At 49.5% G+C, this 27874-nt stretch overlaps 1 protein-coding gene across 6 annotated transcripts in view; it reads left to right on the forward strand.

Moving 5' to 3' along the window:
- Positions 1-20414, forward strand: part of CTNNBL1 (catenin beta like 1) — a 155847-nt gene extending 135433 nt beyond the window's left edge. For 4 of the 6 annotated variants that reach the window (XM_070588367.1, XM_070588368.1, XM_070588371.1 and 1 more), the window contains 3 exons: positions 9213-9350; positions 9589-9661; positions 20220-20414. In XM_070588367.1, the coding sequence (XP_070444468.1) occupies positions 9213-9350; positions 9589-9661; positions 20220-20308 (300 nt within the window). In that variant the 3' untranslated portion in view covers positions 20309-20414. Of the gene's footprint in view, positions 1-9212; positions 9351-9588; positions 9662-19759; positions 19827-20219 lie in introns of all 6 variants that reach the window. The other 2 variants (XM_070588369.1, XM_070588370.1) reach the window with 1 other exon arrangement.
- The last annotated feature ends 7460 nt before the right edge of the window (positions 20415-27874 follow it).

Here is a 27874-nt window from a genome sequence, read left to right on the forward strand (position 1 = left end):
ATTGCTCTTGACTCTGCCTAGAACACCTCTCTGTGTCATCTTTTTCACACCCCTTTCCTGCAGCTGGCTGATTTGTCTGTATCCTTAAGAACTTTGGCAAAAAAATCAGTCAGTATTTGTGTGTTGAGTGTCTGCCGTGTACCGAGCATGCTGCTTAGTGTTGCAGCTGAGTTCCTGCAGAAAGCCTTCCCTGCACTCCCTGCAGCCCGTCTGGGGCATCCCGGTGCCCTGGTGTCCCATAGCCTCAAGCTGGGATGGAGATCTGAACCAGACTGGGAAGACTCAAGTCCTGCCTCTGCCTCCTACTGGCCGGGTGATCATAACAAGTACTTAAACTCGCTGAGTCCATTTCTTCATCTGTAAAAGGAGGAGAATAATATGCCAATCTTGTCACTTCCAGTGGTTTCTGGCACAAGGAAGTACACCTTATTGGTAGCTGTTATAAGGATTTTGGGCCTGTATGCTTGTCTCTCCCTCCCTCTAAGCTTAAGTCTTCACAAACAGGGACTGCTCTTAGTTTCTCTGCACCCTCAACAGGATTGTCGTTTTCTGGCCTTGTATTATTGTATCTGCTGTTACGGAAGCCCTGGTTCTCTCAAGGCTGGCTTATATGTTGTTAAATTTAAATAAGCAGTCTCGGTTTTTGGGTTTTTTTTTTTTTTTGATGATGATTAACCCTGAGCTAACATCTAGCACCAATCCTCCTCTTTTTTTGCTGAGGAAGACTGGCCCTGAGCTAACATCTGTGCCCATCTTCCTCTACTTTATATGTGGGACGCCTACCACAGCATGGCTTGCCAAGCGGTGCCATGCCCACACCCGGGATCCAAACTGGCGAACCCTGGGCCGCCGAAGCAGAATGTGCGCACTTAACCGCTGTGCCACTGGGCCAGCCCCCTGGGGTGTTTTATTTTATTTTCAGTAAATTTAGAAGTTGAAGACACACCTGTGATGGAGGCATCATAGTAATGTAGAAGGAACAAAGGAACGTGAGCTCTGTTGTCATACAGCCCGAGGTTAAATCCCAATTCTGCCCCACGTGAGCTCTGTTTTGTGGGAAGTAACTTGTTCTGTGTGTGTTTTAGTTTTCACAGTAACTTTGTCAGAGGGTCGTTTTGAAGGTTAATGAGATTGTTTGCAAAAACCTGGCACATGGTCATCTGCAAAGGCCGGCCTAGCACATAGTTTCTCCTTTGTAGGTAAATCTCTGGCCTGAGATCCTTGGGTTGTTACCAGTGCTGTTATCAGTTAGGTGTGCATGCTCAGAAGAATTTAACAACCCCCTTTACTGATTCTCCAGCCTTGTTCTCCAGCTGAAAAGGACCTGCAGTCTCTAGGGTCCTTCTCTAACAGTCTGCCCTATTTTAGAAGCTCTTGGAGGAAGGTTTTGTTTTGCTGATGTTTGTGACCCTCCCTGCCTTCCCCTCCACTTACCTGTCTCTCCCATGGTTAAATTTTCCCCTTGATTTGGAAGAAAAAAAGAAATTGGCTTTTTCTAAATGGTGGGGCAATTCCTGCCCATGACTGCAGATATTAACTGGAACCCTGCTGGGGCCCTGAGTCATGTCCCCTCTTATTAAGGCAAGAGGGATTCCTTCTGGCTTCATAGCAGCTTCCTTTATGACTGTCTCCTTCCATCAGTGAGGGGCAGCTTGCTGCCTGTCAGGGGCAGATTAGAAATGGCATCCACATGCTCATTTGGAGGTTTGTGCCTGCCTGCTGAGAGAGATAGAGGCACGCGAAAGGTGATGATTTGGTAGTGTTCCCGAGGACAGATTAACATATAAAGTGAGGATGTGGCCGGGGGAGGGGAAAAACACACACACACAACCCTGCAGAAATGGCACCTTGATGCCACACGTACTACCTCCTTGTGTATCTTTGGAGATGAAGCTGTTTATTTTAGCAGCCCCCAAACAGGCTTATGCTGCTGTGAATTGCAATCTGTTCTACTTAATGCGCCATTCACTGAATTACCATCTAAGTTTTTATTCTAGCCCTCTTGTATGGAATGAACAAAACAAAACCTTTCAGAGTGTCTTTTTTTTCTTTTAACTCTCCCAAATTCCATGTGGAATTAGCTGGTCTAGCTATAGTTTCCACCCCTCCCCCCTTTTCTTTTAATTTCTTCAATTTATAAGGAAAAGACAAGCCAAGAAGTTAGATGACTTTACATTTAATGCTGCTGATTTCCATTAATCCCCAGATATGGCATAAAGAAAAAATTCTATCTATTTGCTCATATGCGAATGCTGGAAGAGGTCTGTAAAACAAAGACTTTTTCCTTCTTTAAACTATGAAAGTGATCACAGGCTTGGAGCCAAACTTGTGTGGGTTTTTATCCTGTCTCCAACACTTACTCAACCATAAGCTTTGTGACATTAGGAGAGATTTCACTTCAAACTTTAAGCCTCGGTTTTCCATTTAAAGTAATTCCTACCCCCTGGGGTTCTTATGAGGGAAAATGAGAAATCCATGAAAGTGCTTACTTAGCACAGTGCCTAGTACCCAGTAAGGACTCAGGAAATTTTGCTCTTGTTTCTATTCCATTTACGCTGCCCATCTCTTGCCAGAGTGAAAGGACAAATAGAAAAGGTATTGGACCAGGAATTCATGTGCCACTCAAGTCTCTAACCAAAACTCACTGACAGTCTTTTGACATGTGTCTCAGTTTTCCATCTGTGAAATCTGAAAATGGTATTTGCTATACATACCCAGCACGGGGCACATACAGCAAGTGAGGTTAATGCAGATACTCTGCTTTGGAAAGTAAAGAGTGCTGCATGTGGATGTTGAATTGTCATTGCTTCACACGGAAGACAGTCACCTTCACTCTTCTCAGAGGTGAGAGTTGAATGAAGTAATTCGTAAACACTTCCTTTAAATCTTAAATCTCTTGTCTTACTTCAAATACAATTCAGTATATATGTATAGATTTTCACTCTAAAATTTTGTAAAGTAAGTTACATTTACAATACTTAAGGATGTTACTGGATTTTTGGAATCTCTCTTTAATCTCTGTTAATCGTATTCCCATTTAAAGAGCACTTGATTGACATGTCCACATTGTTTTAAAATGGCCCATCTAACGTTACAGCAGATCCAGGGGCTGTCTTATTGCAGGGAAATTTAACTTACTGATAAGAGGATGAGCTGATTGTTAGTGCTCACTGTCTGTCCTGTTGAGGTGGATGGGTCGTGTCTCCTCCTTGAGCCATTTGGGAACACTGTCAGTCAACAGCTTCAATTCACCCCTACACCTGGGTGCAGGCAGAAACCCATTCTATCTGGTTATGGGGGGGCTTCAGTCCTAGATTTGCCACAGGCTATCAAAGCTAAAAGGAACCTTCAGGAGCACCAGATCAGGGAAGACAAAGTTGAGGCCCACTACTGCTCCCCATTGTGTGGTCGGTGCTGACATTGCTTATTGATTTCAGTGCTCTTCCGCACTACGCTCCAACTCGGCTTCACACCCCTTTTCCATATGGTGCTCGACAGCCATCGCAGTAGATTCAAGTTGGCACTCTAAGTGAAACCTGTTTGCCTTCCCTGATCTGGTTCATGCTTCTTATTTCCGAGCAAAGATGCCGAGGTCAAGAAAAGTTAAATGACTTGCTTAAGGACACTAGTAAGTTAGTATTAGAGCTGAGATCTGATCCTACGTGCTTAATACTGTGTCCCACATTGGCACAGGAACTTGTTTGTAGAATGTATGCTTTATAGTTTAGAAAGGTCCCAATAGCTCCTTTAAATGCTTCTTGTGCTGTCAGAGGGTCTCTTGAGAGGGGAAGAAGGCAGGGGAGGTTGGGTACTTTCTTTAGAAGTACTGTGATATACTTTCTTTAGAAGTACTTCAGATGTACTGTGGAGGTGGGGGTGCGTGTTTGATCTCTGCCTGAGCCATCTGGCTTCACTTTGTTGTTCTTCACTTTTGAAATGTGTCTCATTGGTCAGCTGGGCGTAATTCAGTTCCTCCCAGCCACTAGTGAAGCAAGTCCTCCTGTATGTTACTGGACTAGTGAGTATTCTAGATCAGACTCCTTCAGTTCTTTTGGAACCTTTTATGAGGGGAAATAAGGAGATGGGGAGAAGCTTGTGATGTTGTTTTTTTAATTCCTAAAATGTTAGTATTACTTCTCCAAAGACAGAATCCCAGCCAGATGATCATGAGTTCAGTTGTTCTGACCCATTTTGGCGTTTCAGACACTCTTAGAAGTTCTTTCAGATATGTAGTTCTACTTCCTTATCTCAGGATCGATTTTTTTCATCTGGTGTCTTTGAATCCCAGAAAAGGAGCCGGAAATTTATTAATCTACTTATAATAAGTTGACCCTGTCCACACATAGTAAGACTAAGGTGGATAATAAAGGTAACGTACCATCCTTCTATTTAAAACAGACAAAAACTTGAGAAGATGTTCCTAAAAGAACTGTACCCAAACTTTCTTATTTTCCATCAGAATGATAAATAATCATCCTGCAGCTTTTATTTTCCTTTAAACCCAGAGTACACATTTGTGCTCAACTTCCCTGAATCCATTCAGCAGTAAATATTCCATGCCACAGAGTTGTAACAGGCTAGATAAGGTGCTATCCTGACAGCATTCACCTTCTCTGCATGCTGGTTTCTGTGATGCTTCTAAAACTGTCAGGGCAGAAACTTCGTCTCAGAAGCCAATCTGTTTCATCTTTGTGCGTGTTCAACGCAGCGATGGCGATGCCTTTCTTGGAGATGAACTGTAGTCATATCTCAGATCTACATTTGAAAATTTCACTTTCAAATCATGTGGCCGTATGTCTAAAAGGAGAATGTCGAATTAAATGTTGTCAGAGTCTTGAAGTTCTGAGGAAAGAGGAAAAAATGGGGTTTGGCATTGCTCTCATGTCCAGTCTTTGTAGATGACAATATTTAGAGAAACTGGAAGGTACAGTATGTACCTGCCTGGTTAAAAGAAGATCAGATTGCAGGGAAAAGTGTGGAAAAGGAAAAATCACCAGGGGCACTTCTGACCTAATTGGAGAAACTTAATTTTGCTCAGCTCCATTCTTGGGTCTTTCTGCCATTCTTATTTACCATCTTCCTTTGCTCTCTAGACAACTCTGAATCTGTACCTACGCAAACATGGTAGAATGAAAAGAGCACAGACTTGGGTGTGAATCCCGGTTCTGCCTCCCACTAGCCCTGGGGAGGCTGCTCTGCCTGAGTCAGTGTCCGCATCTACATTGGGGATGATAATCCCTTCCCCCCAGTGTTTGAGAGAAGGAAAGGAGTCAGTGTGCGGAGAAGCCTCAGCACCATCCTGACACATGCTCAGCCCTCAGTAGACTCCAGCTGCTTTTTGGAGGTGGAGAGATGGTGGTGGCAGTGGTTATTGTTCAGACTGCCTGACACCATGCCTGGTAGGTAGTAACCAATCAAAAATAACACGATCTGCCAATAGCTAGGATCTGATAAGAAAAAAAACGCTCCCTTGCTCCTTTCTATTCTTTCTCTTAGTGATACTGATGCTCCACTGTTGTGCTCTCCCACCTTAGCCAAGGTGGCTTTTCTGTGCCTTCCTCCACACTATCATTCCTTTTGCTTAGAACGTCCTTTCCACTTTATCAAGTTCCTTCAGAATCTACCTCAAATGTTACATTTCCTTTGAACTCTCTTCACTCCCCCAGACAGACTTAGTCTGTCCATCTTCTGGGTTCCCACAGCATTCAGTACAGTTTGAAAGATCCTTTATAGGAGCCATTACTACAGTTTTAAAAATTAATAATTTGTTCATATTTGTTAACCCTATTAGACTATAATCTCCTTGATTATGTGGACAGTTTTGTTTATCTTTGCCGCCCCCGGCACATCATGACAATACCTGGCCCCTGGTGAGGTGTTCGGGAAATCTTACCAGGTGAATGAATGAATGTGTTCTACTCCACATTCCTATGTTTACAAACTTCTAAGGGTTTTGTTTCTCTTCTCTCCCCTTCTCTTCCCCTTCCCTTTCCCATCTACTTCTCGCATGGGCTGATACTATGGCCTGCTAGCTATGCACTCTGCCTGCCTCTCAACACTTTAAACCAATGTGTCCATCATACAGGTGTTTGCATATTCTTGTTCATGACGTTTGCCTGCACAGTGCAGTCTGCAGCCCATCATCTCTCACTTCTCTGGCCCTCATTCAGGCCTCCAGCTAGCTAGCTCTCCAAGGCACTGTCCCCGCCATTTCCTGAGGTTTCCCTTTCTACCCTTCACACGAGTCATAGCGCGCACAGCTCATTAAATAGCTCTGAATGTCAACCTGCATTTTTTCAGCCCTGTTTGACAAATGCTTTCCAAGAGCCTACTGTGCAAAAAGTACCATCCAAGGTGCTTTCTAGAGTACAAAGATGAGTAAAACACAGCTCTTGCTTTCAAGGCACTGCACAGGAAAGAGGCACACACCGGAATAACTAGTACAAGGCAGCCCATGAGAGGTCCCAGAAGAGGGGGAAATCCAAGGCTTGGGAGTTTTAAGGACTGAAAAATTGTATCTAGTGAAGAAGTTTGCAAGTTGGAAAACTTTGAAAGGTTTTGGAAAAGAATATCGCATTTTAGACTTTAAATATATTATGATAGAGATGGGGGGTGCGGGGGGTACCACCATTACAAGCCAAGGGAAGGAGGCCAGAAAAGGGAGGGCAGGCCTGTTTGTGCTGTGTGCGTGGATGGGGGCTAGTGAGCAGAAAATGTGAACAGTTTAAGGCATTTCACATAAGGTCTCGGACCACAGGAAGGCGTTCTTTCTGCTAACTCTGCGCAAAAGACACTGAAACCTTACCGGGAAATCACTTCTTCCTGGATACCATAACATCTTAACCACCCCTGATCAGCACCCACCGTTTGTAATTATTTTGCTTGTGGGAGCACAGTATCCCTGTACTTTCTGGTCATTTCCTGTGTCGCGGTGACCTGCCCTCTCAGACAGTCACAGATCCTCAGTGCAGGATCATCCAGGGCCTCCCCTTACCGCCATGTTCATTTTTTTTCTGCTTTAACACAGTGCTTACAATGGCATCCCTGCCACTGGGGACTTAGCAGGGCTGGGATCTGAACACTTGGCACCATGTTCATTTCCACCTCAGAGCTGAATCGGACAGGATTCCTGTCCCCAGGGAGTCCATGTTCTAGGAAATGGTAATTATGTAATTATGAGCAACTTGCTTAACCTCTGTGTGCTTTGGATTCTGAATTGTACAATGGGATTAATAATCCCTTCCCTGCTCTCTCTCTTTAAATTTTGTAGTAAGGGCTGTATATATAACAACACTTTAAACTCTACAGCATTATAGAACTGTAAAGTATTAACAGCAAATGCTTTTTGCATGAGTGAAAGTCAGGAGTAATTTTCTTTCCTATGCCCCCAGATGTTGAGCACTTAGGAGTTCTGGAGCAGGAAGTTATGATCATGAGTAAATGAGAAACTAAGGAGGCCCTTCTATTTTTAAACTCTTAGGACATCAGTCCAGTGCTCCATGACTACCTTGTGAACATTAACACTATTACTAGATTACTAAGGAATTTGCTACTAAATGGAGCTAGGAATTAGTGGTGGTGATTTACCCGGCAGTGCAGGGCCTGGCAAGTCTACAGCCCTCTTTTGCCTCATAGACAGAGGCCTTTAGGAGCGAGATGAAAAGTAGCCTTGTGTTGCTACAGGCTGGCCCCCTGGGCAAATAAAGAAGTACATTATCTGCGTCTAAATAGTCTCTGAAGGATTCTTGCTGGAGATTGATGACCACAGTGGTAAGTCCTTCGAGTTTGGGAAAGTGGAAAGCCAGGTCCCAAGGGCTTCTGTCAGCTACAGGAGCCTCAGTTATCAGAGGGAACCATGGCCATAAAACTGCTGGAAGAATTAAGAAATGGATTGTTGTCATCAAAAGCATGTATTAAGCACCTGTCTTAGGCCAGTCTGCTAGTTGTGCAGAATGAGTCCCTCACCCAGTTCTTACTCCTGAGAGCTGACAGCCCAAAACAGAGATGTCTTTTTTCTTTAATTCACTGCATGGATGTTTACTGAGCAGGGAATATGAAGACAAAATTCAGTTCCTGCCTTCACAGAGTTCACGGTCCATCCTCATGAAATAAAGGGAGGTAGAGAAACGGGGAGTTAACGATACCTGAAGTCAGTATGAATATGATGTGCAAGAAGCGGTCGTGTCATGGAGTGGCTTGTCGAGAGCGCTCTCATGAATTTCAGAAAGGAGCACTTGTTAGCCTTAAATAATCAGGAAAAGCTTTGTGGTAGAGGTAGCTTAAAAATAGTGTTGTCTTCAGAGCTATCCCAGATCCCTAGGAAGGAAGGCAGTAAAGACCCTGAGATGGGGAAGAGAGCTCTCTTGCAGAGGTGGTAATAGTCAACTAGATGCGGGGCTTGGGGGGTGATGAAAATGTTCTACAGAGGTTGTGATGATGGTTACACAGCTCTGAGTGTACTAAAAGCCGTTAAATTGCACACTTTACATGGGTGGATTGTATGGTGTGTGAATTGTATCTCAATAGAGCTGTTTTTTTAATAAAAAAAAGAATCCATTAGACAGGACTAAGCATGGGGACAGCAAGTCTAATAGGTCTGGAGTTACAAAGGTTTAGGAAAGTGACTTCCATCACTTATTAGGGCTTTGGCCTACAGGAGTGTCAGACCTGTGAAATGCAATGGAAAGGTTGGCAGCATTTTGCATCTGACAAAATGTAAGCTAGAAGGGGCATGAGTTGGCTGCCAAAACAGAGTTGTGGAGAAAGGGGACCTTTCTTCCCTATGTTAACTTGATTTGGAAGGGAAAGAGAGTTAAGTCTATCTTGCAGAGACATTATTTATGGAGGCCGGAACCAAAGAGTGAAGAACAGGTGGAAGCAGATAAATGGCTTAGATTTTTGTCCCTGTACGTTTGGTTTTTTTAGGTTGAATACATGGATGAGATCATTTTGACCTTGACTCATTTTATAGAAAAAGTGGGCTTCAGTCTTGACTCACTGAGCCTCTAGTCCCTTAACAATGAGAACACAAGAAAGATACTTTGGAATAATGGGAGAAGTAGAAGACCAATCGAGACGGAGTGGTTTTCTTTTGTTGTTGTCATCGTCGTCGTAGTTGCTGTTCTTCTGTGTATTATGGGCAGACTAGAAGCGTATTCTTTCCTCCTCTGCTCGCTGTCCAGCTTTTCTTCCCAAATGTTCATTTGTTTTAGGACATGGTCCGGCGTGGAGAAATCATAGACAACGACATTGAGGATGAGTTCTACCTCCGGCGCTTGGACGCTGGGCTCTTTGTTCTCCAGCACATCTGCTACATCATGGCGGAGATCTGCAATGCCAATGTGCCCCAGGTAGGAGGGCTTCTCCTGGGTGAGTCTGTGCAGCCATGCCTCCTTCCTTGCCGCCTGCTTAGGTAGAGCCTTGCAGAGAAAGAAGCAGATCACACTCTCCTTGAATTCTTTCACTCTTCATTGGTCCGCTTTTTCAGGAAGGAGAATGAGGTGAATACTTCCACTGTGAGTATTCTGGTGTCTACCAGGGCAAGTGATGCTTTTTCTTTCTCTCCCCACTCTTCTTCTTCCTTACTAGATTCGCCAGAGGGTTCACCAGATCCTAAACATGCGAGGAAGCTCCATCAAAATTGTCAGGCACATCATCAAAGGTAAGTTGGATGTTGCTTGTGTCTGCGGCTCCAGGGAATGAGATGATGCTTGCTTTCTGAGTCTGTCAATAGACCTGGGGATTTGGTGCACAGGGTTCTCTGTACTGCAGGCTTACATGTGTTGTCTAGATCACTGCGTCCAGGTCATCTTTGTCAGGATGGCAAAGACTAACCTGCTTCTCTGCTTCTGACCCACCAGTTCCAGAATTTTAAAAATGTGTAACAAACAAGAAGCACTAGGGCTGGGAAATATTTGTTAAAAAGACAAACAAAAAGTTTAGTTCCAAGCTGCATGTAGTGGAAGAAAATTGCTTTCTTAAGGGAAAAACAGGGAAGTAACAGGAAATACCTGGAATTATGCAAGACAGAAGGAAGTGAATTGGAGGGAGTGCCTGCCTTCCTGTCCTGGCTCTGCCTTCCCTCAGCGTGTGAGCGTGTCTAGAAGCTTTGCAGAGGTTCATGAGATACTACATGACAGTGTCCAGTCTAGTGCCCGGCATACAGGACGTGCTAGATCAGGTGATTTTTCCTCCTTCCCTCACCGACCCCAGGGAGTCCCTCAAATGCTACTGCATCTTTGGCTGGACCTGACTCAGCTGGAGTGGCTCCAGAGAGGCTTCCAGTCGCTGAGCAGGCTCTCAGTCACAAGGCACAGCACCTGAACTGAGCTCTGTGATGCAGAACTGCCCTGGGGCCACTTTGCACAGACTAACACCCACGACAGCTAGAGGCCTATATTTTACAGTACTGATAGCGCCAGAGTCCAGAGACAGTCAGGATGGACTGGGTAACTGCAGGGAAATCATTCTCTCTCTGGCCCTTGTTCTGCCCATTTCTAAGATGAGGGGTTAGGCTAGATTTACTCAAAGAGTTTGCCTGTAAGTGGCTTATAACTACCATTACAGGTGGGATATGAAATGTGAAGATAAATGATACATATAATAAAGTGAAGTTAAAACATGAGCTCCTGGAATTGAGTCCTGGCTCTGCCATTTACTGTGTTTCCTCGGGCACAGTACCCAATTGCTCTGTGACCTCATAGACTGGGAGAGAGAATTAAATGAGATGATATATGGAAAATGTCTGACCCGTAATAAGCTCTCAGTAAATGTTAGCTATTATGAGTGTTATGAAATATGATGATGATAATTACCATCATCATTATTATAAGTGAGGCATGGCTAAAATCACATGGGAAGCCTTGTGAGAACAGTAGCATTGAGCTGAGTCTTAGAGGCTGGGACAAGGACATTCCAGAACAAAGGGACAGTGTGAGTGAAGTAGTGCAGGGGCTAGAAACCAAATGTTCAGCACAGCCCTCCCAGACAGGTGGGAATGGTAAATTCATTGTGCCCATTTTGCAGGTGGAGGATTTGAGGCATTGGAATCTATTGTTTTCTCCCTCAGAGAAAGAGGAAATGGGGAACCGGTAATGAACCCAGCCCAGCATCTTCCCTTCCAGAGTGGCCTCCTGGGTGCCCCCTTCTCGTTCTCAGTGTCACGTTCACGTGAATTACTGCTCAGAGCATTGTGCCACCTCCTCCCTAAGGTGCAGCTGTGGCGATTTGCAACTCCAGCTTTTAAATGGCGTTTACTTTTAACGCACACATGTTCAATTAGGACTTTTTATTACTCTCTGCTCTACTCTCTTGTGTTTAGGCTTCTCCCTACACCTCCAGCCCTGTAATCAAAACAGTGATCTTCTGAGAAAAAATGTTTTTAATGGATACTGACACGTAGTAGGTGGATGTTTTTCTTTCTGAAATTCTAACACATATACTTGAGGTTATTCAGAATTTTCAGTTGTTGTGAGCCAGGCTTTGTCTCCCTCAGATCCTGATTATTCCCCCAGTGCTGTTAGAGTGCCAGGCACATACTGGATGCTGGATAGATACTTGTTGATTGGGTGTCTGGGCAAGTGAGCAGGTGAGCGGGCAGATGAGTGGCCCTGCACAGATGCTGTGTTCATTCCTGCCACTCTTGTTCCTCTCCCCTGTTTTTTTACCCCCTTCCTCTGTGCAGACCCTTGGACCCCTCTTTCTAGACCGCAGTCCACCCCTTCAGTTCTCTCTCCATCACCCTTCATAGCCAATCCATTAGAGAATCCACCAGTTCTACCTCCAGACTCGATCTTAAATCTATCCACTTCTCTCCATCTGCTGTTTCCCATCATAGCACCCAGTTTATTTCCTTCCTAGCCATTATCACAGTCTGTAATTGTTATTTATTTATGTCTTCGTTTCCTCATTTTGTGTGTCTCATACATTAAAACAAGCTTTGTGGCGTAGGGACATTGTCTGGCTTACTCACCCTGTCTCCTCAGCACCTGTAGCAACACTGGGCACATAATGGGAACCCAGTGAATATTTTAAACACTACTGAATTAAACCCCACCCTTGTGTGAATTTAATTTGGCACATGTCTACTGAGACTCTCCTAGCCAGTGCTAGATACCACACTCCTAAGGTGTCACACGGCACCTGCCCTCATAGAGTTTAGTCTTCTGGGGGACTTAGCTGTACAAACAGCCAACCGTGCTTCAGGCTAAATGAAATACACACGCCAGCAGCCACTCACCCAGCATTGCCCGCCGCCAGGCTCGGTATCCAGGACTAGAGATACAAAGAAGCTTAAGCGAGATCCCTATCCTTGAGACGTTCACGTCTAGTAGGGAGAGAGACTCGAAACTAATTATAACCTGCTAAATGCTACGTTAAAGTTGTGAACAGTGCGCTAAGGGAGTGGTGAGGAGGCAGCAGCAGAGGCACAGCCATACCGTGGAATCCCAGGAGGGCCAGCCTCCTCTCCAGGACCGGGAATGGTGTCACAGAGGGAAAGGCATACCCCAGGCAGAGGGAGCGGAGGCCGGGAGGCGGGACCGGACATCAGTGGCCTTCATAAGAACTCTGGCTCTATTAGCGGAGGCCGGGCAGGGATGCCAGAGGCTGGAGCATGGGTGGCATTGGAAGTGTTGCTGGGCAGGGCTCTTGAGTTCTGTTGGGCACATGGTGAATTTGGGGTACGGTACGTGAGCTGCACCCCTTTTTTGGCCAGCAGACCGTGGACATTCTCATTAGCACTCAGGAGAGATGCTAGTTTGGGCAGTTTGAAGTCATTAGTGTGGAGGTGGTATTTAAAGCTAGGAATTGCATGCCATTGCCCAAGTCAAAGAGGCCTTCACAGGATACTGACCACTAAAAGAAAAAAGAGTTCTTTCTCCCTGTAAGGTTCAGGTTATCCTAAAGGGTTCTTGACCCCTCTTCCGCCGGCATGCCCCCACCCTGGCTCACACCCGCCGCAGGAGACCCCATCTGCCCGCCGTGTTGTGTGGTGGAGCTGGGCCGTGTTCCCCCTGAACACAGGGCAGGGAGCACCCAAAGGGCCGTGCTGAGGTTGAAAAGGGGTGAGGCTACCCTGGGGGTTGGTGGCTGGGCTGTGCTCAGCCTCGCCTCTTAGAAGCCTTCACTCCGTCCCGCTCCTTCCCCGCCTTCCTTCCATCAGAAAGCACGGAAGAAACAAAGCCTTGGAAAGAAAACCAGCTCATCAGTCTGTCCTCTTTGATTTTAATTTTGTTTTTCAGTTTGGGTTGCTTCCCTTTTTTTTAACATACTAATTAGATGCAAGCTTTTCCTTTGATTTTATGGCCTACATATTTCCTGAGTTTTGCTGGCAGGATGACAGCTGATGTGTCCCTGGAGGTCTCAGGAAAACGCTGATGAGGCAAGCCCAGCAGGGGACTTTTCCCGTTATATTTCGGTCCCCTTTCTCACAAATTTCCTCCCTCCTTTTCTGTTGGGGGTGCCGAGAGAGCTGGGAATAATTGATGGCTCATTAAAGTCCCTCTTTCTGCAGACTGCTTACATGACTCCCAGAGTCCAGCCTTCCCTGGAACTAGCCGCAGCTCTGGGTCTGAGGACTGTGTGGCCACGTAGGGGACGACGGTCTCTTTGCTAGAGAGGGGCAGATAAGACCATGTGCGCCGCAAGGGCAGCAGCCGTCTTCCTGCCTTTTATCTTCTGGTGCCTAGCCCGTGAGTGGCACAGAGAAGGGGATCAGTTAATGCTTATTGGGAGTATGCTGAGGTGGTGCTTCTGGCTTCTTTGTGCTGTTCCAGAAATCCGGGCCACAGTAGGTAGAGTGGTCACTCCTGAGCACACCCTTTGTGTCAGACTTTCACTGTATGTTCTCTGGTTCTCACAGCAGCCCTGGAAAGCAGGGTTACAGTCTCCATTTTGAAGATAAGGAAATCGAGACACACAGAGGTTAAGGGATGTTACCTAAGTCACTGGTAATGTTGGAAACTGGATCTGGACTCAGAATTATACACAGGCAGTCTTCCATCTGGCAAAAGGAAAGCTCCAACTGTGTTGATTGGCTGATACATTCCTACAGGCTTTTAAGAAAGAAAAGAAAATTTAGGGCATCCACCTTTTCAGAGCACCCACTTGGCATCACAGGGTGCTAGGTGGGCTCCTAAGTTGACTGAGACACTTAGGAGGCCCTGTCCCTAGGGAGCATACAGTCCCATCACAGGTGCAATAACTAACTGACCACAACGCACAGCAGAGTGAACTTAGTGCTAAGATATGGAGTGGGAATCAAGGACAGTTCATTCTGCTGGAGATTAAAAGGGGCGTGAAATCTGATCTGGAGGCCGCACAGAGAAAGTGCTTGTGTTTATTTTTCAATAGTGGTAAAATATACATAAGGTTAACCACCTCCCTCTATCCACAGAATTTATTTTCATCTTGCAAAACTGAAGCTCTCTGCCCATTAAGTACTAACTCCCCGTACCCTCCTCCCCCGGTCCCTGGCAGCCACCCTTGTACGTCCTGCCTCTGAAGTTGCTGACTCTAAGTAAGGAGGTGGTTTCTTGAAGCGTGTGAAGGACCTCCACAGGCCGATGTGGATGTACACCATTGAGTGGTCATCTCTTTGGATGTGGAGTAGGAGCTGTGACCTGGGAATACTTCTTAGTATAAGTGCTTGTGTCAAGGGTTACTGTGGACACTGCTGGCAAGTCTCTTAAATGTTATGGTCACTGGTGAAAGGTGTCAGAAGATCACGTGGGTGCTGGGCTGTTCTGCAGAGGAAAGCTTGGAGGATTACTGACTCAGAAGTCTTTCACTGGTGGCGAAAAGATTGAGCCAAAGACTTCAAAACGCTTTCAGAAATTGGCTCCTGGCCCTTTGATTTGCTTGTGTTCTTTATGGCTTGAAGTCTCCTCTTAGAGGCCCACAAACATGTATTTCCATATTGATTTGGGCTTTGGGCAACCTGAGCTTTGCTTCTGTGATTTTAAAGCTGCAGTACCTTATAGGGTATCCTTTGATGACGTGTTGATGTGTGTGACTTGTACCAGGTCATGGCTACTGTGGTCGCTAGGCTGTTTGGAGACAGGAAAGGATCCTGGAGAGAGCCCTGTGTGTCAACCTGAGGAGCTGCTTCCCCTCTCTAAGCCACAGTTGCTTCACCTGTAAGATGGGATAACTGGCCTCAAAAGGTGCTGTGAGAATTAGATAAGCTACTGCAGGTGAAGTGCTACGTGTTGGCTGGCATATGACAAGTGCCCAATACTGTTAGCTACCTTTCCTGTTGTGATTAGTGTCCCAGCTAACCCAGTAATAAGTAGAACTGAGATGCACAGACCAGTTTGAATCCTGGCTGTCTGTAACTTTGGGTAAGTTAGTAGATAAGATGTTTCAGCCTTGGTTTCCTTCTTTGTAAAAAACAACCCTAAAGGGAGTACTGCCCTCAGGAAGGCTGAGCTTGAAACGTAGTCGGGTGCCTGAGACAGAGTCTGTGCTTGGTACATGGAGGTCGTTTCCTTCCCTTCCTTGGCCTGATCGTTTCACCTGGAGCTGCCAGCAGCCTGGACTTAGATGCAGGCAGGAAAGCCCATGGACCAGCACCCAGACCAGACTCCTGGGGCCTGGCGGGGGTGGTTTGGAGTGGGGGGGTGCTTTTCCAACCAGCTAAAATGTCATCAGAACTGTGGGAAAATGACCCCGTTAGCATCGTAAGCAAAGGGTAAGTTTCCTTCTCCTTTTAGTGGGTTTCATTTTAATGATATCCCCGCAGAACTTATATCCTGTAGCCCCAGCAAAATGTTCTCCTCCTAGAGAAGTGTAAAGTTAGACCTTCCAAGTTCGTTCTTGTTAAGGAATCTCTGTTAGACATGGGGATTTTCCTCACCCAGGTAGTTTCTATTTGCTGGTTATTTCTATGTCTTCAGGGGTTTTCAGTGTGAAGATACTAGCATTCCTCTTCTCCCTCCTCCCTCTTTCTCCTGCATTTTTTAAAGGGCGAGCATTTAAGGCTTAAGGTCCTGGGATCTGAACCAGGCTTCTCAGTGCTGGTCCAAGTCTCTGTCCTAGAAGACAGTTCTTCCCCATCTGCCAGCCCGGTGCCCCCTCCCTCTCCCACTTAACAGAAACAGAACAGCTTGTATTCCATGTCTGAGTAGTAAACCTGCTGTCTAAAGTTTGCTTTAATATTTATGCGTTCGGCACTGCTGCCTGTTTTTGAGCTCCATCAAAGCCTTTATTGTAAGAGCCTTTGAAAAAGCTGGGAAGTAGAGGAGAGAGTTGATGTGTACACTGTCTTTCTCACTCTCCAGCCCCGCTCATCCTCTCTTCTCTCCCCCTCCCCATCCCTCTCCCACTCTCACTCCGCCCCAACCCTGTAGTTCTGTGTTCATCTAGAATCTCTGTTTTTCCTGCATTCTCTCTTCCTCTCATACACACAGCGCAAAGAGAACTCTTTCCCAAGACCTCTGGGAGGAATCTGTTCAATATTTATAAACTGCTGCAGCAGCTCTAATAACCAGAGGTAGCTGGCACCACCAAGATTTGCTCCAAATAGGATTCTACTCTGGAAACAAAGAACGAGTAGTGTAAGGGGTGGAGGGCGAGGGGCGAGCTGCACTCTTGGTGCCAGCTGCCAGGGCAGTGGAAGAGCAGGAGGGGCTTGTCAGACCTGGTTCTGGGCCTGGCTCCGTGGCTGGCTCGCTGTGGGACCCTGGCCAGTACCTGCCCTTCAGGGTTGCAGTACACTTCTGAGTACCCTGCCAGCTCTGCCATTCATTCGGTGACCTGGCATGAGAGGGTGTGGCCCCAGCAACCCACTCCACATCTCTCTGGCCCCTGAGGCTCCTTTACCACAGGACAGTCTGTCTAGAGTCTTACCTTTTATGAGGACTTTGTAGCCAGATGCCCTGCCACGGCTGGCTGCTTTGGAGTTTTTTCCCTAAAGTATGAGGACCAGGCAGGGTAAGAAACTGCTTAGGTAAGAGGATGCCACTTTGGGGACCAGCTCCCCCTGGATGGCTTTTTAGGTGCCCTTTTCACTCCTCACACATGTTGGTTTGAATTTCAGCTCCTCTACATTCTAGACTTGGGCAGGTTGCTTCAGTTCTCTAATAAGCCTCAGTTTGCTCATCTGGAAACAGAGATGGTATTCTTTACCTTGTAGGTTGCTGCAGAGATTAAATGAGACAGCGGATGTAAATACCTGGCACAGAATCAGTGTGCGTTACGTCTTAGTTCCCGTTCCCCTTCCACTGTGTGTGAGACAGCCCCTCTTCCAGATTGCACTAACTCCATTCACGGCCCATTTCCAGGGAACAGGTATTCTGCCTGTTTCCTCCATCCCCACAGATGGAGTGACAGAGGAGACCTTCCCATGGGATGGGTGCTCTGTGTACAGTAGTGGCATGTTTTTTTCCTAAGGCCTTGGCAGAAGTGATTTAGCAAGGCGATTGATACAGGCTTTGGTTTCCTCTACTTTGTGCATCTCTAGAAAGAGATTAGGTCTCTCCAGGGAAACTGGCTTTACTTGGAAAATCACTGCCCCAAAGGATCAGACTCTTTCTCCACTTCCCTCCCTCCTGGGTCTGAGAATGCATTAGGAGAGCAAAGTGTTAGTTCAATCCATTAAGACTCGCTTCCAGACCATGCCTCTGGGGGTATTAAATGCTAGAATGGTCATTTCTCTCTCTCCTGGGGCAGCAACTGGATCATTCACGTGTGAGTAAGAGATACCACTTATATACAGCCCCATGGCCTTCTCCTGCAGCCGAGTTCCTATTCTCCCATCACCCCAGCCATCTCTTTGAGGGGCCTAAATGGAAGGCATCACAAGCATTTCCTGTTGGAGGTGATAGATGGGCCTAACAGAAGAGGATGATTTCTGGGGGGGAGACACGAAGCTGGCCACATCTGAATCCCAGATCCCGTTTTCTGGCACATGTCCAAAGTAATAAAGAGGGAGGAGGAAAAATGAAGAAGTGGCAGCAGCAGAACTATTTCCCCAGCATGGTGGGGGGTGGGAGGTCACAGGGGAGGGGTTGCACACTCTCTTGTCTCCCCCCAGTCTTTGTCAGATTTGGATCAGCAGATGTTTTGTTATGCAAAAGCCTCTTGCAAGAGAGTTCTCTATTGTTCTATCTCAGGCCACCCCAGTCAGGGAGCAGTGGGGGATGTGCCAGCAGTCATCTTAATCAGCTACTCTGAGAGCCTATTCTCCAGCCAGACCGAGAGTTGGCTCTTCGCCAGGCTCTGCTGGAGTTTAACTGAAAAAAGGCAAAAGGTCCTACCTTCACAAAGCTCCCAGTCTAGAGGGAGAGAGAGGACAAGCAGAGGATGATCTAGAAGTCAGGCCTGTGATGGAGACCAGTGGCCTGAGGACAGGAGCAGGAGTAAGAGATGACCAGGCGGGGTTTCACGGAGAAGATGTCCTTTAAGATGGACTTTGAAGGGTGTGTGGGATTTCCACAAGTGACGATGCTGGCCTGAGCAAAGGAGGCTCAGGGAGGGACCTAGTGTTTCTTGACCATCTCTTATTTGCTAGGTACCTTACACAGATTTTCAGAGGAGGAGACCACCAAGGTCACTTAGTGTTGTGAGTCAGAGACAGGATTCAGACACAGCCCACGATACTGCGCCATCTCCTCTCTGGTGAGGGCGGGGCACGGTCAGTGGGCAGTCAGGAGCTCCATCGCCCCGTCCTCCCAGAACCCTCTACCCCATCTGCTCTGCGCTCTAGTCCCTAAGTTCTACACATCATTTCAGCACCATCTCCCAGCCCTCCCCACCTCCTAAAACCTGGTGACTACATAATTTGAGGGGACACTTTTGAGGATGAAATAGAGTATTATTAAGTATTGTGCTGGGATAACCGAGTCAACCGGATCATATGGTCACCCACCTTAAAACTCTTTGTGTCCTCTGGAAATCTGTCATCAGCATCACCTCCTGTATCCTCATCCTTTGTGGGAATATTTTCTTTTTCTTCCTGCTGTCACTGAAGCCTGCGTCCCCTGGGGAGGGCCATCTCAAGTGGTGGCTGTTTTCCCCCACACCCCTCATTCCACTGAAGGCAGGGGAAGGGTCTCCCACACTCCTCATGGGCATCTCTAGACCATTCTTGCTCTCTCCCTTTTCCCTAAAAACGCCCTCTCTTTGAATCTCATGTCCGTGGACTCTTTGTTGGTGGTACAGGCACCTGTTCCCCTCATTCTTTGGAGGAATTGGGGCCTCACTGTCACCTTCCCCACTACTCTGACATATTTCTTGGTGATTTCAATATCCACATCTCTTTTTCTCACACCCTATTTCCAGTCTATCAGTAAATCCTGCTGGATCCACCTTCAGGATACATCTGAAATCTGAGGACTTCTCACCTCCACCATGATGTCCTTGGTCCAAGACACCGTCAGATCACATCCCCTTCCTTCTGCTCTTGCCCCCTTCAGGGTAGCTCTCACACAGCAGCTAGAGCCCACAGGCCCTGCATGATTTGTGCCCTGCCTCCACCCCTGGCTCTGAGCTCCGGCCACACTGACCTCCTTGCTCGCTTGCAGATGGACCAAGCGAGCCCCCGCTCAGAGCCCCTGCTACTTCCATTTGCTCCCAGATATTCCCACACTTTGCTTTCAGGTCTTTAATCAAATCTCCCCATCTCCGTGAGCCCTTCTGACACTCGCCCTATATATTTTATTTACTTTTTGGTTTGTTTCCCCCATTAGAAAGCAGCCTTCACAAGAGCAGAGATTTTCCTCTGTTTTGATCATTACTTTATCCCCATTGCCTCAAATAGCGGTTCTCAAAGTTGAGCCTACATCAGCATTACCTGGAGGATTTGTTCAAACAGACTGCTGGGCCTAGTAAGTAGGTCTGGGTTGGGCCTCAAAATTTGCATTTCTAGTACGTTTCTCTGTGCTGCTGATGCTGCTGCTCCAGGTCCGTACTCTGACAACCACTGGTCTAGAGCAATGCCTGCCCGCAGTAGGCGTCCACTCCCTGTGCGCTAAGTGAGTAAATGAGTGAGTAAAGGCTGGGGCTAGGAGAAGAATGTGAGCCTGGAAAGGTAAGTTGGGCCCTTTTCGCTGAGGGCCTCGAATGCAAAACCAAGGAGTTTGGCTGCACCTGCCACCATGGGGGCTTAGAACAGCATGCACCACAGTGGGAGCTGGGATTCAGGGAGAGGGGTGAAGTGACCCCACCACCATGGACCCCACGCCTCTGATTCACGCCTATCCCTGCCTTTGTCTTCCCAGAGTATGCAGAGAACATCGGGGACGGCCGGAGCGCCGAGTTCCGGGAGAACGAGCAGAAGCGCATCCTGGGCTTGCTGGAGAACTTCTAGAGGCCCTCGGCCCTGTGCCGCAAGGGCTCTCTCTGGGCCTCCCTCTCAGAAACAGTTTTTACACAGCTCACTGTGACTTTTGGACAAATTAAAGCTAGTTTTGGTATTCCTGGGCTGACGTTCTTTGTAGCAGACTGTCCCCTCCAACCTTTCCCCAGCTGCTGCCGCGGGGAACATCTGGGCCAGGTCCGTGGTCGGCTCACTCCACCAGTGAGGGAGCCGAGGCTCAGAGAGGGATCAGTGGTGAAGCAGCCGCTGTGGCTGCTCTGGGGGTACTGCAGCGAGGCTGCCCGTCTGTAAGTGGGAAGGGGGAGGCATGGGCGAGTGACCTCTGCGGGGCTTCCGGCCCTGACACAGTCTGGGCGTGTGACATGAGGCACATGGCTCCTGCAGAAGCACCCCCGAGGAGGCTCCTGTGGCACTGTGCGGCCGGCTGCAGCGCCCTCAGAGCAGCCTTCTGAGCCCCAGCCACCATCAGAATCCCTCTGGGAGGGAGGCTTAAAAATACCTCAGTGCGGGGCCTCGGCCAGGGCAGTGGCTTCAGAAGCTCAGGCGCGAGCCAGGAGCGCGTGTCGTTTCAGACTCCCGGGTGGTTCATGCGTCGGGGCGAGGGCCGCTCCTTTAGAGCAGACAGGCCTTGGGCCGCACCCAGCTGCCCCTCCACCAGCTGCGGCGGTTTGGATACGCGGCTTTGCCTTCCTGCACCTCCCTGCCTCCATCTGCACAGTGCGGGTGATCAGACCCAGTTGGTGCTTATGAGGATGAAATGACCCGTTTAAGCGTGTGGCACGGTGGTGAGCATGCGGCAGGTGTGTTATAAGTGGTTCCGTTTGTCCTTCCCTCGCTCATCTGTAGCTTCACATTGAAGTTTCACCATTGACCCGCGTTGTGAGAAGGCCAGTCTCCTTTACGGAAGTCAGCGGGCCTTTGGCGTGTTCTTAGCCTGTCACAGCAGAACCCTCATGAGTGGGGAGGCGGAAGGCCAGCCGACTTAGAAGAGCAGCCTTCCATCAAGGTGCAGTGTTTACCCAGATGAGCAGATAGGCTACAGAGGCCGCCACACCCTGCGCAGCACCCCTCACCTTTCTCGAACCCTGGGGGACAGGGCTCCACGCAGCCACTCCCACCTGGCTGGAGTTGACATGCCAGGTGAAACTCGTTTGCCATTCCAAGCCTCCACCCGAGAGGGCTGTGAATAAGGTGGCCTCTGTGTTGTGCCTGGCATTGGGCTGGCAACAGCACAAGGGAGTAAGACAGACCCTGCCCTCCTGGGGTCCATGTCAGCCTGCGCGGACGGTACACCTGCGTCGTTACGTGAGGTAGTGTTCCCGCAGGGAGGTGGCAGGACTGTGTATCAGGCCCTGCTACAGAATCACTTGCCATACAGTCACATTTTGGATTTAGTTGTTTTTATTTCACTTTTCTGTGACTGTCATAGCTTCCATGTATCGACTGTCTGCCATATGCTACTTGCTTTACATCCATTCTTTCTGACTACACAGCAGCCCTGCTGGCATTGTTATCCCCGATTTCCCGAATCCGAGACTGAGGTCTCAGCAAGGGTAGCTTGTGCAAGCTCTGTCTAACTCCGCAGTCCGTGGTCTGCTCTCCACCGAGCTGCCTCTTTCTAGAAGATAATCACGGATCAGTGACATTGCACTTCGATCTGTTCCACTGTCGATGTGTGGTTTTATGAATTTACAAATAAGGCATGTCCAGTTGTAACCTATAGAATCATAGACTTTTTGAACTAAGGTTGGTACTTTAAAGATCATTAGTACTTCAGCTTTATTTTCTTTTTAGATTTTGTTTTTAACCAGGTAATGCTTGTACGTGGTGCAGAAGTTCAAAATTCAACAAAAAGGTGTAGAGTGAGGAGTCCCCCTGCCGTCTCCCGCCCCCTCACCCTCCCTCTCCTGGGAGGCAACCGCTGTCGCCTGATTATCTGTCCAGATCTGTCCGGCAGTTTTCCAGCTGTTTCTCCCAAAGCCCCAGATGCACCCGAAGCCAGCATAGCAGAGAAGGAGCGTACGGCTCCAGGCCGCTCAGCCCCCGGCTGTGATGGCTGCGCTGCCCTGCTTCATGTATTGGGGCGCCTCCTAAGAGTTTGTTTGACCACCAAGTCCCTCTGCTAAAAGCTACTCTGAACTCACACCTTCACTTCACAAATGAGAAAGTGGTCCTCTTCTCCGTCAGTTTTGTGACAGGACGGTTTGAGGGGATCGTGAAGTGTAATCCCTTAGGAATCAAGACGGGTCACAGTTCCAGGGTGGGGGACCAAGGAGACGGGGTGAGGAGAAATCTTTACCCTCTGCTTTCTAGTTTTAACAGCTCACGACACAAGGCTATGAAAAGCTTGGAACCAGGTGAAGATCCTCATTACTAACCTTGCTAACCCACGGGCTCCTGGGGTGTGGTGCTGCCTCTGGTGTGCTCAGGGCTGGAACGAGTGCCTCACAGAGCGGCCCCACCCCTCCTGAGGACTTCCTGGCCTGCCACGGAAGGCTGCCTCTGCCCTGTGATTCCGAACTCGACTTCGGGGCCTGCCCGCCCTTGGGCTTCACGAGCTCTCCGCTTCCAGCGAAGCCCCTTTGTGTCCATGCTTGTGCCCGTAGCTGAGTGGCGTCAGGGCGTTGCATCCCAGCGGGATAGTGCTCCTTTTCCTTTCCAAATACGGCAATAGAATAGCCTTTAAGCAATCTTAGCCAGGATTTCTTCGCGAGGGAGATGAGGGTTTCATTTTCCTCTTCCTTCGCAGCTCGCTGCTCTGTTTGTGGCGGTCGGCACGCCTGAACGCAGTGGCAGCGAGATGGGCTGTGTCTCATTTAGAGCGATTTGCATGCAGCCTGCATTCCTGCTTCATCTGGGGGAACGTCATCAGGAAGCTTGAAGGCATCCTTCAGTCACCCCCCATAGCAGCGCCAGTGCCCAGGTGGCATCTTCTGCCATTACCAGAAGCGTCAATTAGTGTCTACAGGGAGACGAGACTCGCTTTCCTAAAGGCAAAAACTTCTTGATTAGATTTTCTTACCCAAAAGTAGAGGTGAAAGCAGAGCCCCATTTTTCAATCTGTCCTGCTCCTTGGTGCACATGGAAAGTGGTTGATGGCACAGCGGTGGCCTCGTTCTCTGTGCCCGGAAAACGCGAGTGTTCCTCCAGTCTCCTTTTTCTTGATTAGGTAACACATGCCCTTGGCATAAACTTCAGAAGGTACATACGGGTCTACAGTGTGTAAATCTCCCTGCCAGCTGCGTCCCCTGGCCACCCAGTGCCCCTCCCCAGAAGCAGCCACTGCTAATGAGCCGGAGTGTCCTTTCAGAGAGAGTCTTATGTGTTTTCAAATGAATAAAAATATATTTAACACAAATGCTAACATATGTTCTCTGCTCCTCACCTCGCTTTCACTCCATGTCTTCCAAAGGCACATGGAGCTGCCCTCAGTCCTCTAGGAGCCGGACGCTGTCATAGGGCTGTACCGTCACCTAGTTAATTGTGTTAGTGGACGTTTGGGTTGTCTCGGCTCTCTGGCTATTCACTGCTGCAGTGACCATCCATGTATAGGACGTCATTTCACACACATGTGAGTTGAAATTCCAAGCAGAATTGCGAAGTCAGAGAGGATGTGTGTTTTTCATTGTGATAGATGCTTCCTCGTGCCCTGCTTCCATCAGTGGTTTGTGCGAGCGCCACCCCACACCCTCCCCAGCCCAGTGTTGGCGATCCAGGGGAACGTTTGTCAGACGAGTGAGGTTATTTAGTGTTTTAGAAGAAAGGATTGAGCGCGTGCCATTTTAGCTAATACTAAATGAACTCTTTCTATGAGTGAAGTTCTTTGCTCAAATTAGCTCATTTAACCGTCCTTCCTGAGGCGTTGGTACTTTTATCATCAAGCCCATTTCACAGATGAAACTAGATTGAGAGGGTCAGTGGCTTACAAAGTGACAGCGCTGGGGGTGGAGCCGTTCCGGAGCCCCTACTGACCTCGGAGCCACACTGTCTCCAACTCAGTGGGCGAGGAGGGGCCTGGGTGAGGCGGACAGGGCGGCTGCCTGGCGGTGCAGCATGCGTCGGAAGCAAAAGCCTTCAGCGGCCTTGTGCAGGAAGCCCCCGAGAGGCAGCCCTCCGCTGGCCTCTGGGCTGAAGTCCACGGTGGCGCGGCAGGGCCTTAGCTCCCTGCAGACCTGGGCAGCCGGCCGCATCGCTCACCTGCCAGGGGCTGTGGGGCCAGGTTTCCTGGCTGGGATGGCAGTCACCTGGACGCGGCCCTGGCTGCTCGCCCGTGGGAAGGAGGAAGTCCGAGAAACACTTGGAAGGTTAGGCTTTCCCTCTGCAGCACGAGGAGCAGCCGCTGTGGAGCTCGCTCGCAGTCGGTACCCCTGCCTGCCCGCCCCCGTCCACCCGCCTCTGCCCGTCCGCTGAGCTCGTACTCCTCAGCCCAGGCTACACGGCGCCGCCTCCTCCCAATCATCTGCTCTGGGTCACCACCAGGCTGGGCACTGGGGGCCTGCACCCAGGTTCAGAGACAGCTGGAACTCTCCGCCGGAGCCAAACAGCATCACAGGAGAGCGATGATGGCCTGCGAGAGGCCAGCGGAGGCTGTGGGACAGAGGAGGCCCCTCACCCGGCAGGAGGATCAGGAGAGACGGGACATGCACCACAGCTCCGTCTTGAGTGACTGCCACAGAGGCCTTAAGATGGCCCTGAGTCTCACAGAACAAGAGGCAGAAAGTCATTCGAGGCAGAGGGATGCACAGCAAAGGGATGGGGGCAGAGAAAGCGGGGCCTTGAGGCTTTTCACAGTCACCTCATTGGATGCTCTGGCTTCCCTGAGGCCGGCAAGGCCGGGGTGAAGGAGCTCCTGGTTGCGATGACAGAACCTGACAGAACTACATGCGTGCTGAGTCTCTGCTTTTTGGGAACCTGGGGGCATGTTGGTCCAGGGTCACAGAGTTTGTTCCAGGACGAGTCATCTCTGCTTCCCCAGACTCTTTCACCCCTGAATGACGGGGAAGCAGGTGACAAAGCTGCCATTCTGACCCCTCAATCAGGATCTGGCCTCGCGGAGTCATCCACAAAGTGCGCAGGCCCCAGAGAGGCTGACAGTAGGAGCGAGGCCACCACCCCGAGGCAGCAGGAAGGCTGGTGGGAGGCCTCAGTCTGTCCACAGCACCTGCAAAGAGGCTTCGCTCTAAAGCCCTAGGGAGCAGCTGGGGAAAGCCACCAGAGTTGAGGCTACAGAAGCCAGGGCCGTGGTCCAGCCACAGCTGGGGAAGGCTCCAGCCTGGCTCCAGCTCCTGGGCCCCAGCGGTCAGCGCATCCAGAAAACACCAGGGAGCAGAAGGGTAGGGCACCGGGCCCCCCAGTCCGGCCCCCGTGAGACGTGAGCATGTCTCTCGCCCTCTCAGGATCTCTGTTCTTCAGTAGGGGCCTGGTGAGAGGGTCTCTGAGGGTCCAGCCTGGGGAATCCCCACGGGCCAGTACCTGTGACCAGCTCATGGCACCCAGGTCATCATCCACCCCCACCCCATCATGTATTGAACACCTGCCCTAACCCATGCGGGAAACAAAGGAAATCGTCCCTGCCCTCAGAGCTCACATCCTCACAGGACAGATGAAAAGACAATAAACATGTAAACAAATACAGAGAATGATTACTGAGTGTTCTAAAGGAACACAAGGTGCAAAGTGATGGAGACTAGTTAACGGGAAACCAACTCGAGGCTGGCTGGTCTGGGAAGGCCTCATGGGTGAGGTGCCTTTGAGCTAAGTACTGAATGATGTCAAGGAGCAGGACAGCCCAAGAGCTGGCAGAGAGGGATCTAAAGGGCACAGGTGCAAAGGTCCTGAGGCAGAGAGAACACCATCATTCTCCCGCAAAAAGCCGAAAGAAGCCACTGTGGCTGGACCCAAGAGTGAGGCAGGGGCCAGACCTTGTGGGGCCTTGAGGACTAGAGGAGTTTTGAATGTGGGAGGGATGCTATCCGATTTTGAAAAGATCCCTTTGACTGTTGTGTGGAGGATGGCTCTGTGGAGACCAGTGTGGACGTGCAGACCCAAGAAGGGCTGGCGTACTCATCCATGGAGGAGATGCTGTGCTTTGGACCAGGGGGAGGAAGCGGGGTAGAGACAAGGGGATTTGGACCTGTTGAGGCAGAGCCAGCTGGTCACTGTGCAGGGAGGGGCCCCTGCCCCGGGGAGTAACTTCCCGGGCCCAGTGGGAGGTGGTGGGGCCTGCAGAGAGAGCTGCTCAGTATATAAATATCTTTAATGAATAAATAGAAGTGCTTCTAGGGCTGGCGGAGTCGTATCATTTCCACCTGCCGTAAAATTTCATTAGAGGCAGGTGCTGCAGGGAGAGAGGAATGGGTGCAATCCATCTGCCCGCTCACCCTCAGGCCCGCCTCCCCCACGCCCTGCAGGACGGGCATCCAGGCCTTCTCCCCAGGCCTCGCCGGCCCGAGGTGTCTGGGCCTTTCCCTTCCCTACCTCCCCAACCCCACTCCTTGAACAGGAGTGGGCAGCCTGGGGGGGTAGGAGTGGCCTGCCGCCAGAAATGAGGAGCCGCCCTCTCCTCCCCTGGGGAACTGTCACAGTTCCTACCCCCGCACCCCCACGCCAGGCCTGCAGGGACGTGTCCCTCTCCCAGTCCCCTGCAGATGAGATGAGTTTCAGAGGAGCCGTGATCCACACCGCTGACTTCCTGTGGCAACGGGGCTAGGGGAAGCGGGCCTCGGGTCATCCAGTTTTACGAATGAGGAAATAGAGACCCCAAGAAAGTAGGTGACTGTCCTGATCACAGCATCAGCAGATCCGGCCCTGAAAAACTCCCATGGTGTGAGCCACGTTATGAACCCCTCCTTGAGGCCTGGCTCCACGCGGAGCGCTTGGCGTGCACCGTCTCATGGAGGCCGCCCCACGTTCCTGTGACGGGATACGATCTCCACCCTATTCTGCAGATGACAACATTGAGGCCCAAAGAGAACTGGGATCCAGGCCACCCCAGCAGTCAGCAACAGGACCGGAGGGAGGGTCCAGGTCAGCAGCCCCTTTCTAGGTTTTTCAAGTGTGGTGGCACTAGGATTGTTTTCTTGCACCTGTAAACCATCAAAGTGGGAGTCTTTGAAGGATTGGGAGGGAAAATTCACTTAGTGCCTACATGTGCTGGGCAGTCTCTGAACTGAAGGCCACTGTCCCCAGAACCTTGCCACATCCCTATAGCATTTTCCAAGGTTGCCATGCTCACCTCCATTTTACAAATAAGAAAAGGAACCACAGAGAGATCAAGGAATTTGCCCAAGGTCACACAGCTCTGTCACTGCTGCTGGCCGCGGCTTCCAACGCTCAAACAATGGGGATCCTCGGGCCCTTCCCTTGGCCCCACTGCCACCCACCCTCAGTCCATGAGTGTGAGGCCAGGAAGGTTGGCCAAATGGGCAGGCTGGCAACCTGCCCGAACCCACGGTTATCAGTTCAGCTCATTAAGCGGCAGTGAAAGGGCATGGCTGGGCCCAGCTGCTGGCCATGGCGTCTCACTCTGGCCCTCTCGGGAGCAAGGCCCGAGGACAG

The sequence above is a fragment of the Equus przewalskii genome, chromosome 21, assembly GCF_037783145.1.
Source record: "Equus przewalskii isolate Varuska chromosome 21, EquPr2, whole genome shotgun sequence".
In the NCBI taxonomy this organism is placed as follows: domain Eukaryota; kingdom Metazoa; phylum Chordata; class Mammalia; order Perissodactyla; family Equidae; genus Equus; species Equus przewalskii.